The 19,872-nt window shown below is 38.1% G+C and overlaps 1 protein-coding gene across 1 annotated transcript in view; it reads right to left on the minus strand.

Moving 5' to 3' along the window:
* Nucleotides 1-19,872, minus strand: part of beat-IIa (beaten path IIa) — a 44,465-nt gene that overhangs the window by 21,994 nt on the left and 2,599 nt on the right. The window contains exon 2 of the mRNA XM_068301057.1: nucleotides 2,945-3,951. Coding sequence (XP_068157158.1) covers nucleotides 2,945-3,176 — 232 coding nt within the window. The 5' untranslated portion in view covers nucleotides 3,177-3,951. The remainder of the gene's footprint in view (nucleotides 1-2,944; nucleotides 3,952-19,872) is intronic.

Consider the following 19,872-nt stretch of genomic DNA (forward strand, 5'->3'; position numbering starts at 1 on the left):
GGTTTGTTGTGGTTGAGCTTTTGTGTTTATGCAAAAAAAAAGGAACTAAAATTAGTTTTCAAATTGCAAATAAATAACCCATATATGAGAAATGTATACAAAATTCAGAGCCTATTTTGAATTTAATGTTTGTGTGAAAACTTTCTCAGTATTCAGCAAATTGAAATCGATTAGACGTAGACCTAATCTCATAGACTCTGGCTACGTAAATCTCTTTAGAGTATTAATGGATTTTAGTTCCTTATTGTAGTTTATTATAGATGTTCCGATATAATTTTTCTCTCAATTTAGTTAGTGCCTTGCTTCAGCTATATGTCACTTTATTTTTATACCTACATTCTGAAAAAATTCACTTTACGCGCCTAACCCATTAACCCCATCCATTAGGCGGATGGCATCTAATAAAGCGGTCCCCTTCTAGTTGAATGGTGCAGAATGCTTAGTTGCATCTACGACCTAGAACAACATAAAAGTCACGGTTCAAGGGACACAAATCTTTTACCCCCAACCCCTCCCTAACCCCAACTATCGTTTCTTCTCCAAAAATGCACTTCAATTCTAAGCCGCATACAACAACAGCAACAAGAACATGAACAACATATAGGAGCAAAATTCCCATTGAAATGCGCTGCACATTTGGACGAGATGATGCTTAAGCTGTTCATTAGCGGTCGTGTCGAAGAGAGAGTGAAAGAGAAGGATAGATGCAATAGACTGGCACAGATTTAGCACGGCAGGAGTTCCATCCATGTGACCATGATGACACGACCTCATGATGATGATGGTGGTGATGATGAAGATGATGATTACGATGTGAGTAGAGGCAGGAAGCGAACAGAAAATGACATTAAAAACTTTTTACAAGCATTCAGCATCAACATTAGCGCAATGTGAAGCTGGACGAGAGGAATGTATTGGATTGGGGATTGTGAATCCGATTCCCTTACTGATTGTCATTGACAGCTCTCGTTTCCCCCAACCCCTGCTGCGAATCTATCGGTCTTCTCTCCCCCCTCTCATCATTGACACCTCGCACAACTTAGGCAGCGGGAAACGACAACGACCAAATGACTGCCTTTGGCCGTCAATCCTTTTTTATTGTTTGCCGCTTTTAATGTCACCAGCCGCGTCGCCCTGCTTGTCTGCGACATCTCTCAAACGGAATCGAGTGGAGTGGATCTATTCACTAACTCAGTCAGTCAATCGTGTCATCAAGTGGCATTGGTTGGACTATGGCTTCTTGTTGTTGTTTCTGTTTTTATTATATTGATGTTTTATTATGGCAAAGTGTTGTTTCAAATGTCGTTTACTGCGCAGCCCCCTTAGTCCTCATCCCCATTTTTAGTCCCACATCTGAAGTGTCCCTATATTTGTTACGTGGAATGTGTGTGTGTAAAAGTGGTTGTGTGACAGTGGCGTAGCATGGGGGGTGTGGGCCGCTCGGACGGTATCTTGTGTTTCAAAATTGGTGTAATGCGAAAGCGAATTTCTTTATTAAATAGAAGCATTGTTGAAATTAGTCAGCGTTTTCAAGAACTTCTAAGTTTAAGGGATAAATTTGGTAGCCTCACTTGGCCAATAATATTTACGCGGTATTGACCAAGGTTTTCAAGCGGATCGTCTTCGACTGCCGACTTTTGTCACTGCTACCCAAATCGTTCAAAGTTATTGTGAAGCCTAAGTTGGACGAACATTGCTGCCATTTAAGACTTTAGAAAAATTAGATGCAAATATAAATAAAAAAGTGTATTTCATTAAATTTTCATTTTATTGGAAATCTATTTTTATGTAAAGTCACAAGTAATGAAGTAACCCTTAAGATTGGAGAACCCATCTCCCACGCTCTCGGTCTGTGTAAAGAAAAACTTGTGCGGCTGCTGTTGTATTTTATGGCTGTTGCTTAAAAAGTGTCTCCTACTCCGTCTTCATCTCCGTCTCCGGCTCGTTTTCATTGTCGATTGCTCTGAGCACATGCTGTAGGGCATTTAATTGAGCAGCTATAGAAGTGTTGTCAATTTGCTAAGGCTGCATGCACTTAAAGGAGAAGTTCGCGGCTAGCGGGGAAAGTGAAGCAGCCAAGAAATTGAGTTAAGGGTTCGATTTCAAGATACTTGGAGAAAGTAATGTGATTGTGGTTGACAATGTGCGGCGAATGAAGCATATTCTGCATACATGGAAGCGTTTTGAAAGCCTTGAAGAAATGACTTTAAGCTGATGATATTCAACTGACGGACATTTTCTTGGATTAAGAAATCAAGTTAATATAATATGAGAAGTTTTTATTGGACTCTAATTTTATTTACATTAATATACAGACCATATGATAATTCAATAACAAATGAATCGATGGCTTCAAATAACATGTAAAAAGGCTCTAGGAAAAGAAAGAGTCTCAGTTATCAATTGTATCAATTGTTTATCAATTAAACAGACTTTAATTGGTCTATAGAAAAACTAGAACTAAGTTAGATGCTTGGAGTCTAGTTAACTCTTAAGTTTACTCGATCTATCTCCCAAAAAACCCTTTATAAGAATATTTAAGGATATTAATATATTAACATTTAAAAAAATCGATGAATTTAATTTTGATATCTATCAATTATTATTATGCACTAAAATGATTTGGATATGAATATAAATCCATATTTATGCAGTATTTAATGACAAAAAATTATGTGTATCTAAGCTACCAAACGCTATTAACTGTTTAACGATATCATTGATAATTTATGAAAAGAAAAGTTTTATTACATCAAGTCATAAAGGAAATTCATATGCTGACACCATTCAGAACTCATTGATAAATGAATAACACATTTTTAGGATATAATTTTTAATTTTAGTCCTTAGTAAATAGATTCTTTTCCATAAACGGGTAATCAAATTGATTAGAAGTCAATTCTTTTCCCTCAAAGTGTTTGAATTAAAATTTTAGAAAACTTACCCAGTCCCATCATTGAGATGAGTAGCAAAATGAGGCAGCATTTTCCCTGAATCGTCCATTCTGTGTCGCGTATGCTTCGATTTTGTGGTGGCAGCTCCTTGTGTTGTTGTTGTTGTCGTTGCCGCTTATGCTGTTGTCTGCCATGTTGCGTATCCATTGTGTTATGTCTGGTATTATGAATTTCACTCAAGTCAGCTGACAAATCTTTATGCGGCGGCAATGCCAACAGCATTTTGGTGAGCAGAGATACTAAGACTGAGACAAATGTCTTTCACTTCAAGACTTCAAGCAACATTTGCGGCAAGCTATTTAATAAACACTTCAACTTCACACGCCGCGTTGTCTGTCGTCGTTTGCCTGTTTACAGTTTATGCGATTTGTGAGGCGGAGAGGGAAATATGCAAATTATAAATGTCTATCTTCGTCTCTGTCTCACCCACACACTCTTTCTCGCTCTGTCACTCTGTTTAGTTTGAGAGTGAAGAAGTTGTTGGTTTCTGCTTAAAGTATAGGATGCTATGGAATGGGTATTTTGTGTTTGGCAAATTGGCTCATAAACAAAAAATTTTGGCCACGTTTTCGAAAACGGAAAATTCCGCTTAGACTCGTTAGTAAGCAGCAGCAGTCAGATAATTAATAAATTTTCGCTTGGGCGAATTTTTCACTTTCACTTGAGTTTTTCCATTTGATTTGCACTTTCCAATTTTGCATTTTTTGCGTTCGAATTCTAGAGACGAGGAGGACGTTTGATTTCTGTTGATTGTGTATACATTTCAATTTCCGCCTTTTAATTGTTGTTTGCTCTTCTTATGCCACCTTCTCTAGACAGCGTTCATTTAGCTCTGTCTATATACGCGATGGATACTTGTGTTCGTTTTTGTTTTTTTCCCACCAAATGTTTTTTGTATTTTTGCTTTCTTGGTTTTATTATTATTAGTTTAATGGGTGGAAGCGGCCACCACGGAAAATGTTTTGGCCTGCGACCAGCTGCCGTTGCCGGAAGTGAGCTGCAAGCGAAATGAATAGTAAACAGTATTTGGTTTTCTTTCGGGTATTATTGTTATTATTTTTGTGTATTTGTGTGTGTGTGTTTTATCAGTAACGAGGCGCACAAGGACCGAAACCGCGCACAGACACGCGCCTACGTCAGAGTTGACAAAACGACTGAAACGACCATCTCAATGCAAAATCGTTTAAAGACAGAGCTAACAGCAGTAGGAGCAGAAATAAAACACACCCCAAAAACAGACACATCAAAATATTCCAAAATTAGCACGCTGGAAATGTTGCTGGCAACATGTTGCTAAGCCCAGCATGTACCCGTCTTAGGAACATTTTTGTATGATAAGCAAAATAATAATATGAAATGAGTGCAAAACAACAACAAACAACATGGGCAGCAAATCGTTCTTAGGTTTTTTTTTTTTTTTGGTTTTATTTTTTTTAAATGTATTTTTTTTATGCTTTTGTTTTTAATGAGGCTGTGCTGAAGTGGCTGGCACTTGAGTCTCAGTGAAGCATGTGATGAGAAAGTGATACGAAGGCCATAACAAGAGTTACGGTAACCAAAATATGTACATTTAATATTTACAGATCACAAATTGGGCGCAAACGTCGAGATCTCAAGAAATGACCGAAAAAAAATAGGTAAGTTGTACAGAATTATAAATTTATCTTGTCGATTTTCCAAATCAAAATTTACAGACTTTTCAGCCCAGGAAAACTGATGAAGTGTGAGCTCTGAAACCTTTATTAATCTGTTAAAACTACCTTAGTTAAGAATTTATGATAAGCATAGCTTAAATTTGGCTTTAAAGTCTAGACTTAATTACTCATTTTGTGGAGGATCAAAGTTTGTTCGTAAGCTCTCGTTTTTATAGTTTTGTGAACTTTTATGGTTACCCTCGTGGAAGGAGTTTTTGTCTGGTTTTTAACCTCATTCACAGGCTGCTGCAACTTCAGTCGTTACTGTTTACAGTTTGGCATGCTGTTCCTGCTCCTTGCATTTTGTTTATTTAAGTTTCAATTACTTTTTTTTCTTCCTCGTTTTGTGTTTCGGTTTTTTGTATGCGACCCTCTCGGAGATTGGCTTGCGTTCAAGCTACAAATTTGTTGCTTTTGTTCCAAGCTTTGAATGAAGGCTTTTCCGTTTTGTAAAGGATTCATCTACGACAACAGGCTAAAGGGTACTCTTCTTCTTTATATGTTTGTATGTATTCGTGTATGTGGTGGCAGTGTGTGTGGGATGTGTTTGTGTGTGCGTTTAATGTGGTTCGAGGCACTCAAGTGCAATGACTCGACTGGTGATGGCAAAACATTCATAATGCTCATTAGTCCCCATCCGCCCATTGCCAGCCTTCGCCATGCCATGCCTTGCCTTGGTGGCCATGTCAGAATGTCATTTTTATGTGGCACATGCGTTGCACTGTTTCTGGCAGCTTATCGATGCCACCTTCCTGTCTCGCCCTATCTCCCCTTCATCCAACCCCGCCCCACACTTTTGTACTTGGTTTTTATGGCCAGATGCAGCAGTAGCAGCAGCAACAACAACCCATAGAAACACACACCTTCACACCTTCATTGGATTCACTCTTCAATTTAGTATATGGCACAACATGCCCATGCACTTAGCAGTTTTATTGTATACGCAACCCCTTTGACAAGCGCAACACGTGCGATTTTAGAATTTTATAAAAGTGTTTATTAGCCTGTTTCGAATTGGTGTCGGAATCGTTGTTGTTGCTGTTGCTGTTCCGGCTGTTGTTCTTGCCACTCCTGAGGCTGACATTGACGATGACACGTTTTAGTGCTCCAATGAAAATTAAAACACATAAAAATGTTGAAAAAACCGCACAATTAAATGCGAGACTGAACGATCAAGGATATAAATACATGAGAAGTGCTCTCACATAGAAGTTGTGGCTCACTTAAGAAATAACCACCGTATGAGCTGTATATGAGATAAATGTGTGATATACAGATGTACATATGTATATATATTTTCTCTTCTGGGTCTTATTATTTTGTTTTTATGTCTTTTCAAGGCCAAAACTACACTAAACACTAAACATGCCTGAAAAGAAACTAAATGGTCATTGGGGAAATATGAAAATGGGGTCACATTTAACAGATCAACTAGGAATATTTTGGAGGACATCGCCAAAAATGTTAGTTTAAATTGTTCGTTAAATTTCAAAATACTTCATTGAAGAGAAGAGTAGCTCTATATAAATAATGATTGCTCTACGATATCTTTCTGAATTTGATCACAATTTCACAATTGACAAGATATTTTGTGGTATGGGTTGCTTTTCAGAGAAAAGACATTTATTTGAAATTCAAATTAGAACTGCACTTTAGTTGGGTATAACAATTGCTTAGTCATTGGATGGCTAATGAGGAAGAGACGGAAGTGGGGGTGGGGATGGGTGGTTTTCGGCCTCATGTACATACATAGGTGACAAGTTTCACAATTCATTCATTTCATGCATGTGGCATGAATTTCGTTCCTACACACAGACACATTGATATGCTGATGAAAAATGCAATGAACTCATGAGTTTCATTTGAATTCTAAACCATTATTCCGTATGATATTGATGCTATATGCAAATGCAAAACAACATGGTGTTCACATGTATCTCACCTTGACACGTCTTCTTAACTATTGTGTGGCACATTATTTGGTATTCGTATTGGTAGAGAGGTGACATAGGACATAAGTGCAACAACTATCCATTAAATTGAATACCATGCCAAAAAAAAAAGAAAAATGAATCTGTAAAATGAACGGAGGATGGAAAAGGTTACAACCGTAAAGCCCCTTATTAAATTGGTTGCCATCTAGTTTGGTTTTAATTAAACGAGATATTCTCATTTCATAAGCTTGGTCTTTTTCTTTCTTTCAATTCACAATTATGTGTAGGCATTTACAGTTGAATGGTTTCCATTTGTATATTGACTATGTTGGTTCTGATTTGACTGTCATGTCAATATGATGACCATTTTGGGAATGCTAATGAAATGCGTTTTGCATTACATGCTAAGCTAAATAGTCAAATGGCCTCTTTGATTAGAGTTTAAGCCATTATTGTAATCGGATGCAATACATGTCCAGGATAAGATGCAACCCTAAAGCCACAGGATGAGAATGTATATGCTTTCATATTGCATTGCATTCCATTTCGCATCGCATCGCATGAGTACATCATTATTATCTACATCATCATGGAGAATGAGCATTGTGCCCCTCGAGGCCATTTGCATTTGGGTAAAATGAGCAAATGTTTGCAACGCTGTCACAGTTCAGTTCACACTTGCCACATTTCATTCATAGGCAGAACCGAAATTCCACAATAAGAACCAAAAAAAAAAAAAAAAAACGATGAAAAAATGAGAATCATTATCCTTTTGTTTGCCCCCTTTTAATTGTGTGCCATAGTTAAGAGCGAGAGAGAGGGACGAAACGAGACACAGCAAGGACGTGTCCATAGTTAAATAAGCTATATATGCAAATATATTAATGCGTCATAAAGAGGGAAAAATTGTTTAATTATGCACTTATTTAATGTTTTTAATTGCAGTTAAAGCCCGGCAATGAAGGCTTTAATGAAAATTAAAATGCAGAACAAGCAAACGGACATTGGGGATAAGTTAAATGTTGATTTATGGTTACCGGTTAAAAAACAACAACAGCAAAATTACTCAATAAAATGAAACATCATCAAACCATTTTAAATGCAATTTTTATATATTTAACATTGGTTTTTTTATTGATTTAAGTATTTCAAATTAAAATCAAAAGAAACTCCAAATGAAAATAAGGTCTAAAGTTTTAAAAAACTTTGCCAAATTGGCTAGTTAATATATTAAATACGAAGTTTGAATTTATATTTTATACAATATATCTTAATTAGTTCTTATTTTGCTTAGAAAGTTTACTTAAGTCGCATAGTTAATTCCACTTATTGTTAAATAAAATTTCAGAAACATCAAAGAAACGTAAACTTTACGTAAAAATTTTGCAGTCAAACTAAATCAGCTCCCTCTCTCCATGATTTAATCTAATGTTTAAAAACGAAAACCAAAAACTTTTTTTGTTTAAATCGAACATTTTGTGGCAATTTCCTAGGAACATATCTGTGTTGTCTATGGCAACGGCCTTCTCTTTGAACCTGTATGGACTGGCTTCTTATTAAATTTGCTACAATTTCTATGAAGCACCACAAAAATGCCATCAAAATAGGCCCACGCCTGAGTCAACTCAAGACGAAGACGACAACGATGACGACCACTTCAAAACGGCCTCAGACATCTCTTTTCACTACTTTCTAAATTTGAACGAAATGGTCATGATGAAGAGCGGCCCTACTGTTGCTGTTTTGCCAATTTGCATTCGGAACATAATAATCATCGACCTTTTTATGGCTGCGTCACAAGCTTTTTAATAAATTGAAAGCGGCGTAAAATTCTGTCCAGAAATGTTTACTTCCGGACAACAATACCAACGACAATGACAACAACGGCAACGACAACGGCAACTGAAAAATCAATGTTCCAATAAGTCAACGGCAATAACCATTCAAGATGTTACCAGTGCCGGTTGCGCCTCCATCACCCATCCATTTGGTCTCTGGAATTTTGCGAGTAAGTATGTTCAAAAGAAAGATACAATTGAATTTCAATGTTGGCAATTTAATTTCTTTTGTTGTCAACGGCATAAACATGACGAGCGAGTAAAACAAACAGGGGGAGAGAGGAAGAGACAGTGTGAGACAGAGACACTACTGCCACGCCTCGCACATTTTGAGGCACTGTGGCGACGGCAGCGGCCATTGTTGCCACTGACAGCAGGACAATGGGACCCAAAAACACGCTGGGATATCCGCCATACAAAATTAAACAAACAATGACAAGACAAGAAACTCAACTGAGAAACTGCGTGAGTACTGACCCCAAAAAAGAAAACCGAAATGATGGGGCATGCGAAATGAGACTAAGACAGAGAGAGAGAGGGACACGGTGAGGAAGGCAGCCAGGTCAGGACAGATGTTGGTTGGGATGACGGAAGTGTAAGGCACAGCAGGGAGTACTATTGCCGGCTACAACAGATACAAGTGCGTGTATAGAGACACAGAGAGAGGAGAAGACCAGGGGTCACATTGGCGCAAAAAACATGAGATTTAAGTAATATAAAAGCAATTTTCTCGCACTCAGAAGACACAAATGTGCCCAAAATAGGAAAAGCGGAGCAAGGTCAGGCCTTGTTGACCACAAAAATTTTACTACAACACACTGGAAACACAACAAACTGGAAAGAGAGAGAGAGAGAGACAGAAATAAAGAAAATGAAAGGAAAAACAGAGTCTGAGAAGTCCTCATACAAGTCAAGCAAACAAAACAAGTCAGTCATCATCAGGTTGAGCCTCAAGGCAGACTGCGCCAAAGTGAACTTGATTTGGCTGTTGTTGTTGGGCACTCCAACCCCAGCCCCGACCCCGACACAGCAAGCAAACAAACCCACCTAACCTACCTGAAGTCTCGGGGCAACCGCATAAAACAATTGTTTGCCGTTTGCTACTCTTTTGTGCCCAGCCGCTTGACCCAATAAGCAATGAAGTAGTGGCCAAAGGCTCTAGTCACAACAAAAAAAAAGAAGAAAAATGTAGTTGTAAATGGGGAAAGATGTAACTAGATGAAGGCAGAAGAAGTGGGTTTTGCTCTTTGGGTTGGCCACTTCACCTCCCCATGCACACAACAAAACAGCAATCAGAAAGAAAAATGTTGTCAAGGCCAGTGGAGTGGCAAGTGAGATGGCTACCAAAATAATGACTCGAGCTAGTCTAAACTGTTCTTTCAAGCCTCTTGTAAACAGAAAGACTTTCTCTTCACAGCAGCTATTTTCAAACGTATTTCAAAAGAGACGAAAGTCTTCGTTTTAGCTTTCAAACCCGATTAGATTGGGCCATGAAAGTGATGAAAATGGCATATCAAATGTCAGCTTTATAATAAAGTATACCCTTATTTAAAAGAGTAACAGTAGGGTAATAAGAATACTTTTGTTGAAAATTATAAAAGTAAAACTTATGTAACTAAGCAACAAATAGACTTAAATATTTTCCATGAAATACCTTACAAGTATTCCCAGAAGAAACCATTTTAGATCGAGAGCTTACATATTTGAAGAAGCTAAGAACAACATGGCCAATAAAAGTTAAATTCAACCTGAGCCTAACCTTGACAAAATTATATAGTATAAAAATACTTGCAAGAGATTCGTTGACTAATAGATATTATTTTGGTTTCCTATGTTCTTGCTGGTTCATGGAACATTTTGTTGTCGCTAAATATAGCTAAAAGGCAAAGAACCTAAGCCATAATGAGTGTCTAGCCGCCAATCTTTATAATCTTTGCTGTCCTGCTCTGTCCTTTACAAAAACTAAATGTAAATACACACATATACAACAACAATGGCGCCATTAGTATCGTCTACGTAGCCATTTTCATGGCCTAGTCCGGTCCTGTAGTATCCTTCAACTCTTGGGCGGATGTTACGTTTCCGGGAAATTGTCGGAAATGGCATTTTCAAAACGATGGAGATTTGGTTGCCACCCAGATGTTGCTGCTGCTCCTACTATTGCTGCTGCTGATGATGATGATGATGATTTTGCCCAGATGTTGTTTGTATAATTTTCTGCTCAGGTAAAAGGATGCTGAAATGTCAGCAGGCAGTCAACAGACTTAAAGCACACCGGAAATTGTTGCAAAGCCGCTTAAACGACTTTAAGAACATTGTCCACATTGTCCTGCTGCTGTACAGCAAAATGTCCTGCAATGCACAGTCACACAGCACAATCACACAGCAAGGGCAATGCCAATGGCAATGCATTCGAGTTTTAAGTGTCAAAACACTTACTTAATGGAAATTACTTGAGAGCCATCACTCGATAGGCCATGAGAGCCATCACGTCCTTGAGATGGAAATCGATGGGAAATGGTTGCTGCTTCAAGGGGGAGGATAGCACTTGAGTGTGTCATGTCCGCACGATTTTTGCTAAAAATCATTTAACAGCAAAATCCATGAGTGTGTGTGTGTGTGTGTGTGTTAGAGTGTTTGCCAGACATACCCCCAAACAGAGGCAAACATTGTCAAACAGATGCGAATGGCTGCCAATTGATTGACTAAACTCGACTAGACTCAACGTGGCGTGACGACAACTGTTTAAATTTTTTACTTGCTCGTTGTCAGCAGCCATGTCACAGCACGTAATGCAAGTACGTGCGTCTCTCATTTCCTAAGTCCCCGCATGCCACAAACCATCCACCCAACATGCGTGTGTGTGTGTGTGTGTTTAGCAATTTCAAAATTGTTGTGTTCAATCAGAACAGTTTTGCCAATACTCAGGCTGGCAAGGAGGCAGTCATTCTGACTAGGCATCAACATCGACATCGGAATCAAATCATCAACATTGCTGTCCCATTTGCCAGGACAGGAACTTGGACTCAAAGTTGGACTTGGATAGCAGTAAATACACACAAGAAGAGCCACTGAAGTAAGAGCAGAAAGCAGTAGGCACCAGTCAACAGAATGCAGCAGAATGTCTGTGAATTGAACTGAGAGCCTGAGAGCGTGGATGGATGGTTGGATGGCTGAATGGACGGTCAAGTAAGTAGGTCATTCAACATTGTTTATTTAGCAATGGGCACAGATCGTCACCGACGGTCACTTGAATGGCATAGTAGGTCCTTGAGATACCCTATAAGCCAGTTAATGCAAACTTTATGCTTCAACTGCATTTAAATCAATATTCTTCAGCCTTTCTTGGATTTCTCGCCTACTTTAATAAAACACTTCAACACAATGATAAAACGCAAACCATTTTGGAACATCTACTAAAATATAAAACATGTAAAACGAACTTCAAATAAAACTATATACGGCACATAGACCAGAGCGCCACAAACTTTTCACATAAATAACAAATTGAGAAATAACCATGTAACTGACTGAAAGTTCTGGTAACTGCCCCATACTAAACCAAGGGCCAGGTCAAAGATAATAATAATAAAAAAAACTCTCAAAAGATGCTATGACTCTCCTGCCAAAAGACAAAAAGTATGAGGGCAAAAAAAAAAAAAAAACAGAAAAAGAAAACGTAAGAAATAAAGATGAAGGAGCGAAAACTTGAAATCTTTCTTCATGCCATTTTGACCATTTTTATTTCATTTCTGCGTAGAGTTGAGTGAGTTAGCGTTGGCATTTGTCAGTTGCTGGCTGTCAGCGCGGACTTCCGCCACAGCTTCGAAGGGTTCGAAGAGCGGAGGCTCTTCGAGGGTGAGTTGGTGGGTTAAGGGTCAGGAGTTGTGTCTGCAACTTGCCGCAAGTTTTAATAAACTTGCCAAGTATTCCCTCTTTCCCTACTTTTCTTCTTTCACGAAGGTCACCACAAATGTTACACACTGGTAAAAAGAATTGAGAAAACTTTTCACAAACAAACTCGAATTGAAGCAGTTAAAATGGCGTATTGTTTTGCAAAATACTTGACCAACTTCACTATAGTAGCGATTGGCCAGACACACAAGTTGATTTTGAAGTTATTCTTAAAGATTTTTCGTATATAAATTTCTACATATGTAGATTTTAATCTGTAGGAGATTAGCAGACGAGCAAGTCTCTGCCTTATTTGATGAGTTACTGTAGCATAACTTAGGGCTCTGCTAGCGAAATATTTGCACAATTTACGCAAACATCCCGCCATGTGGTTCTTGGTATGTGTGAGTGTGTGTGTGTGTGTGTGTGTATCTGTCGGTGCCGTTGCGGTTAATGTTGCCAAAACTTTCAAATGAGGCTAGCAGCCAGCCGTTGCAATTATGCTGAAAACAGCATTATACCTCTAGGTATAACTACAAAAGCATTAGAAGCGTTGCCTAGTCATGCCATACAAACACATACACTCTCACTCACTCATTTACTTACATACATAGCTTTGCGTGACGTCTAACAAGCTGCTACTGCTTGTTTTGTAGCACACACTTTGGCGCACTAATTAAAGAAAATTTACACCACAAACATAGCCAGAACCGCGTCCTTCCCCTCCCCTTTCGACAACGCCCACAACAGCTGCAATAGTCACACAGAGCCAAGGCTCGTCGTTTTGTTTATTTGCCTCAATGTTTGAGGTGGCAAACACACATCTGCATAAATTGCAACAAAAACTATTTAAAGCAATAACTCAAAACTAATTTGTTACCCTGAGGTTGCTTAACCAAATATTTTCCCAGTTGCAATGAAGAGAATGAAAATAGACAAATAACCATGGGAAATATGTTGTACATACCCAAGAACCAACCGACCTCACTTGACATGGCCAATTATTTATTTATGCCTTTGTTTGTTCTTTAAGCATATGCCAATTTATTTATTTATAACATATTTAATTTGCTCAGTCTCTCTAAGGGTTTTTTGTTCTTATCCTTTTTTTTATCCCTTTTGCATACTCTTTCTTCGTTCTTTTTGCCATGCTGAGAGCATAAATTGAAACCGCATTGCAAATTTAATGAATCGCCTAGAGTTTTGTACATACATATGTACATATATGTATGTACATATATACAGAAATAGAAACAATTAAATATTTCAGTCGTTGAAATGACTAATGCATTATGCATATAAAATCTACAATACTTTCAATTTTATCTTAAACAATTTAAATTATTAGAAAATTTAATATTAATTTGATGCAGAATGTAGACTAAATGGCCGAAATATGTCAACAGAGATTACCTAGTAGGATGTTTAAGAGCGTAGCTTAAATAAGAACTTCAAAGGATCTTGAGTTACCCTTTTTTATTTATTAAAGGACAGTTCCAAGTATTCCATTTATTTCATTGTCTCAGGATTTTCTGAAGAGTCGACAAAAAGATCAATGGAATTATGAAGAGCATTTGGTAACCCCAGAAAATCTTATCTACGTCCATGTAGGACTCCTTCTTGTAGAATATCTCTGCCCCTGGCTGTCTGTATACATATGTATGCGTAATTAAGCAAGTTTTGTACTTTCTGTTTTTATTTATTACATAACTTTTTAACCATTTTTTTTTTTTTTTTTTTTTTTTGCATACATCCATGTAGTGTGTGTGTGTGTGTGTGTGTGTAAGTGAAGTTGTCAGTGCGGTTGGCCACCCTTTTAGAGAGGGCAAAAGGTGCTGCCACTTTAATATGCAACATCACACAACATTTACTCAAGTTTTTCTTCTTCTCGTTTTTTCCTTCTTTGCCTTTTCCCTTTTTTTCTCTTTCCACTCTTTGGTAATTGTTGAGTGTGTGGAAATAAATTGGTTTAAAAAGCCAGAAATTCTTTGATGATTTTACTAACAAGAATAATAAAACCAGTTGAAGATAAAAAAGAAAAACTCAAGACTTCGGCTTCTTGACAATATTTCTAGAAGAGCATCTTCAGTTCTGAAAATCATTTAAATAGTTGGCCTAAACCTACAACTTCTATATAAGTAAGTTCTCGGAAAAGAATACACAAAAAAACGTTAATTTTTCGTTTACTTTGCATTGTAATTTGTTTTTTCACTTTCTATTTGAAGAAAGGTTCGCTAAAGATGAGAGAAGAGAAATAAAATTGCACAACCGCAACTAAATGAGTCCATCCTTTGGCTTGCCATCTTTCTATCATGACCACCCACTTCCTGCCCGCACCTTATAATGTTTCCTGTCATATGCCACGCCCCGCTCATTAAAAGTAACCAAAATTGTCGCAGGGTTATATGGTTTTTTTTTTTTTTTTGGAGGGCCTCACAAACCAAATGACAAACAGCAACGGAAACAACAGCGTCAGCATCAGCAGCAACAGCAACAAGAACAACAGGAACACATGAAAAGCGGCCAAAAAGGCAACACCAAAGCGAGAGCTTTTCATTTCTCCAACAGAGCTCGAATTTTCCCCCAGCGATTCCTCATGCTCTTGTGCCTTCCATTTTCCACCCATACTGCCCATGTTAGAGCTATCAACGCTAATGACAAAAGCGCGCAAAGTTTGCATTTGCTACAGATAGGCGAGAGGGAAAGTGATAGACAAGAGAGTGTGAGAAGGGGAGCAAGAGAAGCACTGAGAGGCACTAAACATGCCCACAGGGTGTGTCCAGCACAAAAATCACACAAAAGAGCATAAAATTAGCGAATGATGCCAAAGTCTGTCTACTCTACTTTTCCCTTTTTGGCATGGCTGCTTTTTTGCCTCTTTTCGACTGTCATTCAGTCTACCGCCCCAATGTCCTTTAAGCCTGGACGACTTTGTGTCGTTACTTTATTTTAAATTTGCCTTACACAAAGGCCTCACCCCCCCCACCCCCCTATTCCACCCATTTGCTTTTGCCTGCTCTCCCCCCTCATGATGATGAATTCATGCCCATCATTTTGCTTGTAACAAAACTTGTGATTGTTGCTGTTGCCTTTTAGTATTGCCGTTGCTACTGTCGTTGTTGTTGTTGTTGTTGGTGGTGCGGTGGCAGTGGCAGCGGCTGCTGCGGCTGGCCGGTCCTCACGTTCTCTTTGCCGCCCTGTAGTGTCCTGATTTCTAGTCCTGCCATAGCACTTACACGAGTTGGTCATTAGCTACGCCTGGCAGCAAATTATTTGGCTGGGTGCGGCAATGTCCTAACCATATTGTTGCTGCTGCTGTTCCTGCCGCTGTGGTTGTTGTTATTGTTGTTGTAGGCGGTTATGATAAACATCAAGCACACTGCAGCTTCACACAGGACGAAGGGGACAAGGACTACCAAGAGTTTGGGTGCTTGTGGATGGAGGGAGGAAGGCTTTGCTTTGTTCACCAGTGGAGCAAACATTTTCGCGTGCGTTGCGCCATAAGTTTAATTTTTCAGATGGCCATTGCCTGGTGTGGCATTTCATGGAGCGGTTTTGTTGTTGTTAGAACATTTTCATGTCAAGTACTTAAAACTGTTGTCCTTGCTGTTTCTCTTGCTGTTCATGTTGAAATCATAAGGGAGCAGTAGAGCTAACAAAAAAAAAAAAAAGAATACATATTAAATTATATACAGACAAAAAAAAGAAGATGCGAAAAGCAGTTGCGAAAACATTTCTCATGCAACATTTTAAAAAATTAACGCAATTTTTATGTTTCATAATGCGCAAGGCGGCACTTCAGTGTTAGATGTGGGCGGAGCTTTATATAAAAATTATATAAATTGCTGGGCGTTTACAATTTGGTGAATTACAACAAAATATTTTATTTCTGTCTATGCGTTTTTTTTTTTTTTTTGCCAACTCGACGATTAAAAATGAAAAGCAATTGTAACGAAAGCTTCTCTTTGTTTTGCATTAGAATTTTGTTTTCCTATTTATGGCACAGAGATTTTATTTTTTGATAAATGAATTACATTTTTTTCCGCAAACAATAAGTCTAAAGTAATTACTAATGCTGGCTAGAAAGATAGATGAATTTTGTTAAACAATTTTCATGTTTAGTTGTAGTTGTTTGCAGATTTCATAAATATATTATATTTATTAGCATATAAATGACTTTTGTTTTGGAATTTATTAATTTAAGCATTTTGTTTGCAATTTGCCATGCGTATGTGGAATGTATATCAAGCATACGCTAGGTAAGCCAGACCAAATCAAATCGAACGTTAACATTGATTGCATTGCTAAACTTTTTGCTGCTTGTATTCTATAAAAATGTAAATTTTTTTTATTGTTCAAAGATTTATTATATTTGAAAGAGAACTGCTGATTTGCACAGATTCGAAATACCAAGGCCCAGCAAATTTCGAGGACATGGCCAACTGAATGGCTCTAGGTGACACACACAGACACACACAGGCACACAAACACAATGTAAGAGGATATTTTATGTTGCACAACCACGTGGCACAGTTTTTATGCTTTTGTGCAAAAATCCAAAAAAAAAAAAAAAAAAAAAGAAAGGCCAAAAATTTATTATGGTTGCTAACTGTTTTTATGATTTTATTTGATGATTGTTTTGGTTTCGCTTTCGATGCTTTTTTTTCTGTTGGTTAGGCTAAGCTCACGGCTTATGGCGCGTCGTTTTAAAGGCTGGCGAAATCATAAATAAAATTCTTTTCGTCTGGCCATGTCAGATTTGGTTTATTTTGCTGCTGTTGTTGTTGCTATGGTTTTGCCTAACGCTTTAAAATGTCGTTTCGAAAATAGCCTAGGCCATTCTATTGATTTTGGGCCCAAAAGAGAAATGTTATTACAAGCATAATGGAAATGTTAACAACAGCACGTACTAATCAAAGTGCCGCAAGCAGCAGGATCCGGGGCAGCGGTAGGAGCAGTTCGAGCAGAAGAAGGAGCAGTACACGAGCAGACCAACTGGGATTCAATAAAAATGCCGACAGGCTGTCTCAGAATTGACAGAATTGAAAAGATCCATCCCACACACACACACACACACACACATTTACACTTGAGTATGCCAGAAATGTAGGCTGGAAATTGCATAAAATCATGATTTAATGAATTTCCGGCAATAAAATAATTTAATTTTGGCCTAGGCGGAGGAAGGACTCGACTGCTGACTTTGCTGGCTCATCATTAAAACGTCAAGGGGCTTGCAAAAGCAAACGCAACTCAACGCAAAGCAAAAAAAAAGTCTATATAAGACCAGAAATGATAATAAAGTGCTCAAATCTCCGCATAATTTAATAATGTCAAAGTTCTTGGCGGCCTTCGTTGGCATCTCTCACTCTCTCTTTCCCTCGGTCGGTAGTCAAGCATAGAGACTGCGTGTCGCATAATAATAATAATAATAATAAAATACCTAGGCAGGGCTCAGGTGGGTGCCAATCCAGGAAACCAACCAAGACCAGCCACTTGGCATGTCTTGGCTTGGCTTGGCTTTGCTTGACTTGGCATACATGTCAGCTAATCCATGATTGGTCCCCTACTTGGCACTTAAGCCAACCAGCTTTGTCACATCAACATTATCTCCATTAAAGTCAGCATTATAAAATTTTTCACAATTTTGGCATATTTATGCCTCTTTTCCTGTCACCATAAGCCATGTGATGAGTTAATTAGTTACTAAGAGAAAGTATTAAACACAAAACTGCCTAAAATATTTAATAATACAAATTTACATAACTTAACTAATAATTTTGACTATATCCCATAAAGAATAACTACAAAAAGTCAAAGAAACATATTATTTACCTGTTACATTATTACAATCATAAATCATTACATAATGAAATACTATCAGAAACTTGTCCAAATTAGTCAAGAAATAAATCCCGATTTATCATCGATTTATATATCAGAAATTGATCAACTTTAACATATTCTTAAGTCTAAAATTTAATAAATAAATCAAGTTTTTAAACCTTCCATTTATTTTCGCTAGATTTCAATGAAACATTTGCCAAATTGTTTTATTCTATATATATAATTAAATGGACAATTAAGTTTAAGTGAGATTTTCAGCTATTTTTATTTTGCTGCTCAAGGGAAAAAGTGTGGCTTAAAAATTAAAAAAAGAAAGAAAAACGACAAGACGAATCCGGAATCGGAATGCTGCACTTGTCAGCAGCCAAGACAATTGTGTGGGTGGGGTGGGGTAAGGGGAGGTGGTCGAATGGTGTGTTATTGGGGGAACAATGCCACAGATACAGATAAGAGACAGAAAGTCAACGAGGGAACTGAATCGAGTGTCAAGCAGCGTCTCGCCAATCGTCTTACAAGTGCAATGTCAATTTGTGCACAAAGGGATAATAAGGATTTATGTCAAATGCTGGCGCTGTTTGAGTTTTGCCAATATTTTTACAACTGACTGCACTTAAATCAAGTGGGTAACCAAACGGCTGAAGCAAGCTGCCCTTGTCCAAGGGTTATGGTGATGGTTTGTGTCGAGTGTTGGCTGTTGGTTATGAGAGTGGTGGTTGGGGGGAATCGATAACTTTGTTGCAAAAACTTTGCTTTTAAGCCAAATAATGGGCTACTTAACTTATTAATTTCCTGTATTAGCTACAAATTTCACAAGCGACGCTCATTAAAATTGCATAAATATTTTTCAAACAAAGCTATCAGAAAGCAATTTTGCCAATAGTCTGAAGCATAAAACTCGCTTCAAAGCTGCTCACTTCAAAAGTTGTGTAAACTTTTAACAACAACAACAGCAACAACAACCGAGGGCCGGCCAGACCAATCTCAAACTTTGCTCCTACTTCCTGTTTCTGGTGTTTTTTTTTCTCCCTTTTTTGTGAGCACTTTGATGCTAAGCAAGTTTTTTTAGTGATTGTGTTTTTAACGCTCAAACTGCCCACCAACCAGTCCGAATGATAGACAGTCAGACAGATGGAACGAGATAGGGGAGGTGATACACACTAGGGAGAACCTCGGAGCAGACCTAAAATCAGGCGAAAGCAATCGGTTTGTGGTCTAGGCCAGGCTTGATCTAGGTCCTAGGAAGGGTAGCAGAATATACTGACGTCGTCGCATTTGATAGAAATCATGCTGAGTTGTGAAACGTAAAATTGAATTTACTTTTTTGGCCGCACTCTGCTCTTGTTCTGCCTCATTCACATTTTTGCAAGACCACTGACAACCATCATGTGGGGACAGTTCTCCTCCTCCTTCTATTTTATTTTTATTTTCTTTTGAAGCAAACCAAAAAAGGAGAGAAACTTTGCTGACTAGCAGCACTGGGACCGGAACATAAATCATTAGGCATTTGCCATATGCAAAAGGATGCAGAGAGAGAGAGAGGGAATGGGCAGTTTCTAGGCTCTCTCAACTTCATTGCCTGTTATCACAAATCCCAGCATTAAATTCTGGTTTATACCCCAATGATGATAACAGGCTAATATTCCACTCCCTCTCCCACGACCATTGCCACCCGAAACCCTCATCACACTTGCCATCAACAAAGTGGAATTTG

This window comes from Drosophila tropicalis, unplaced genomic scaffold (genome assembly GCF_018151085.1).
Source record: "Drosophila tropicalis isolate 14030-0801.00 unplaced genomic scaffold, ASM1815108v1 contig_878, whole genome shotgun sequence".
Taxonomy (NCBI): domain Eukaryota; kingdom Metazoa; phylum Arthropoda; class Insecta; order Diptera; family Drosophilidae; genus Drosophila; species Drosophila tropicalis.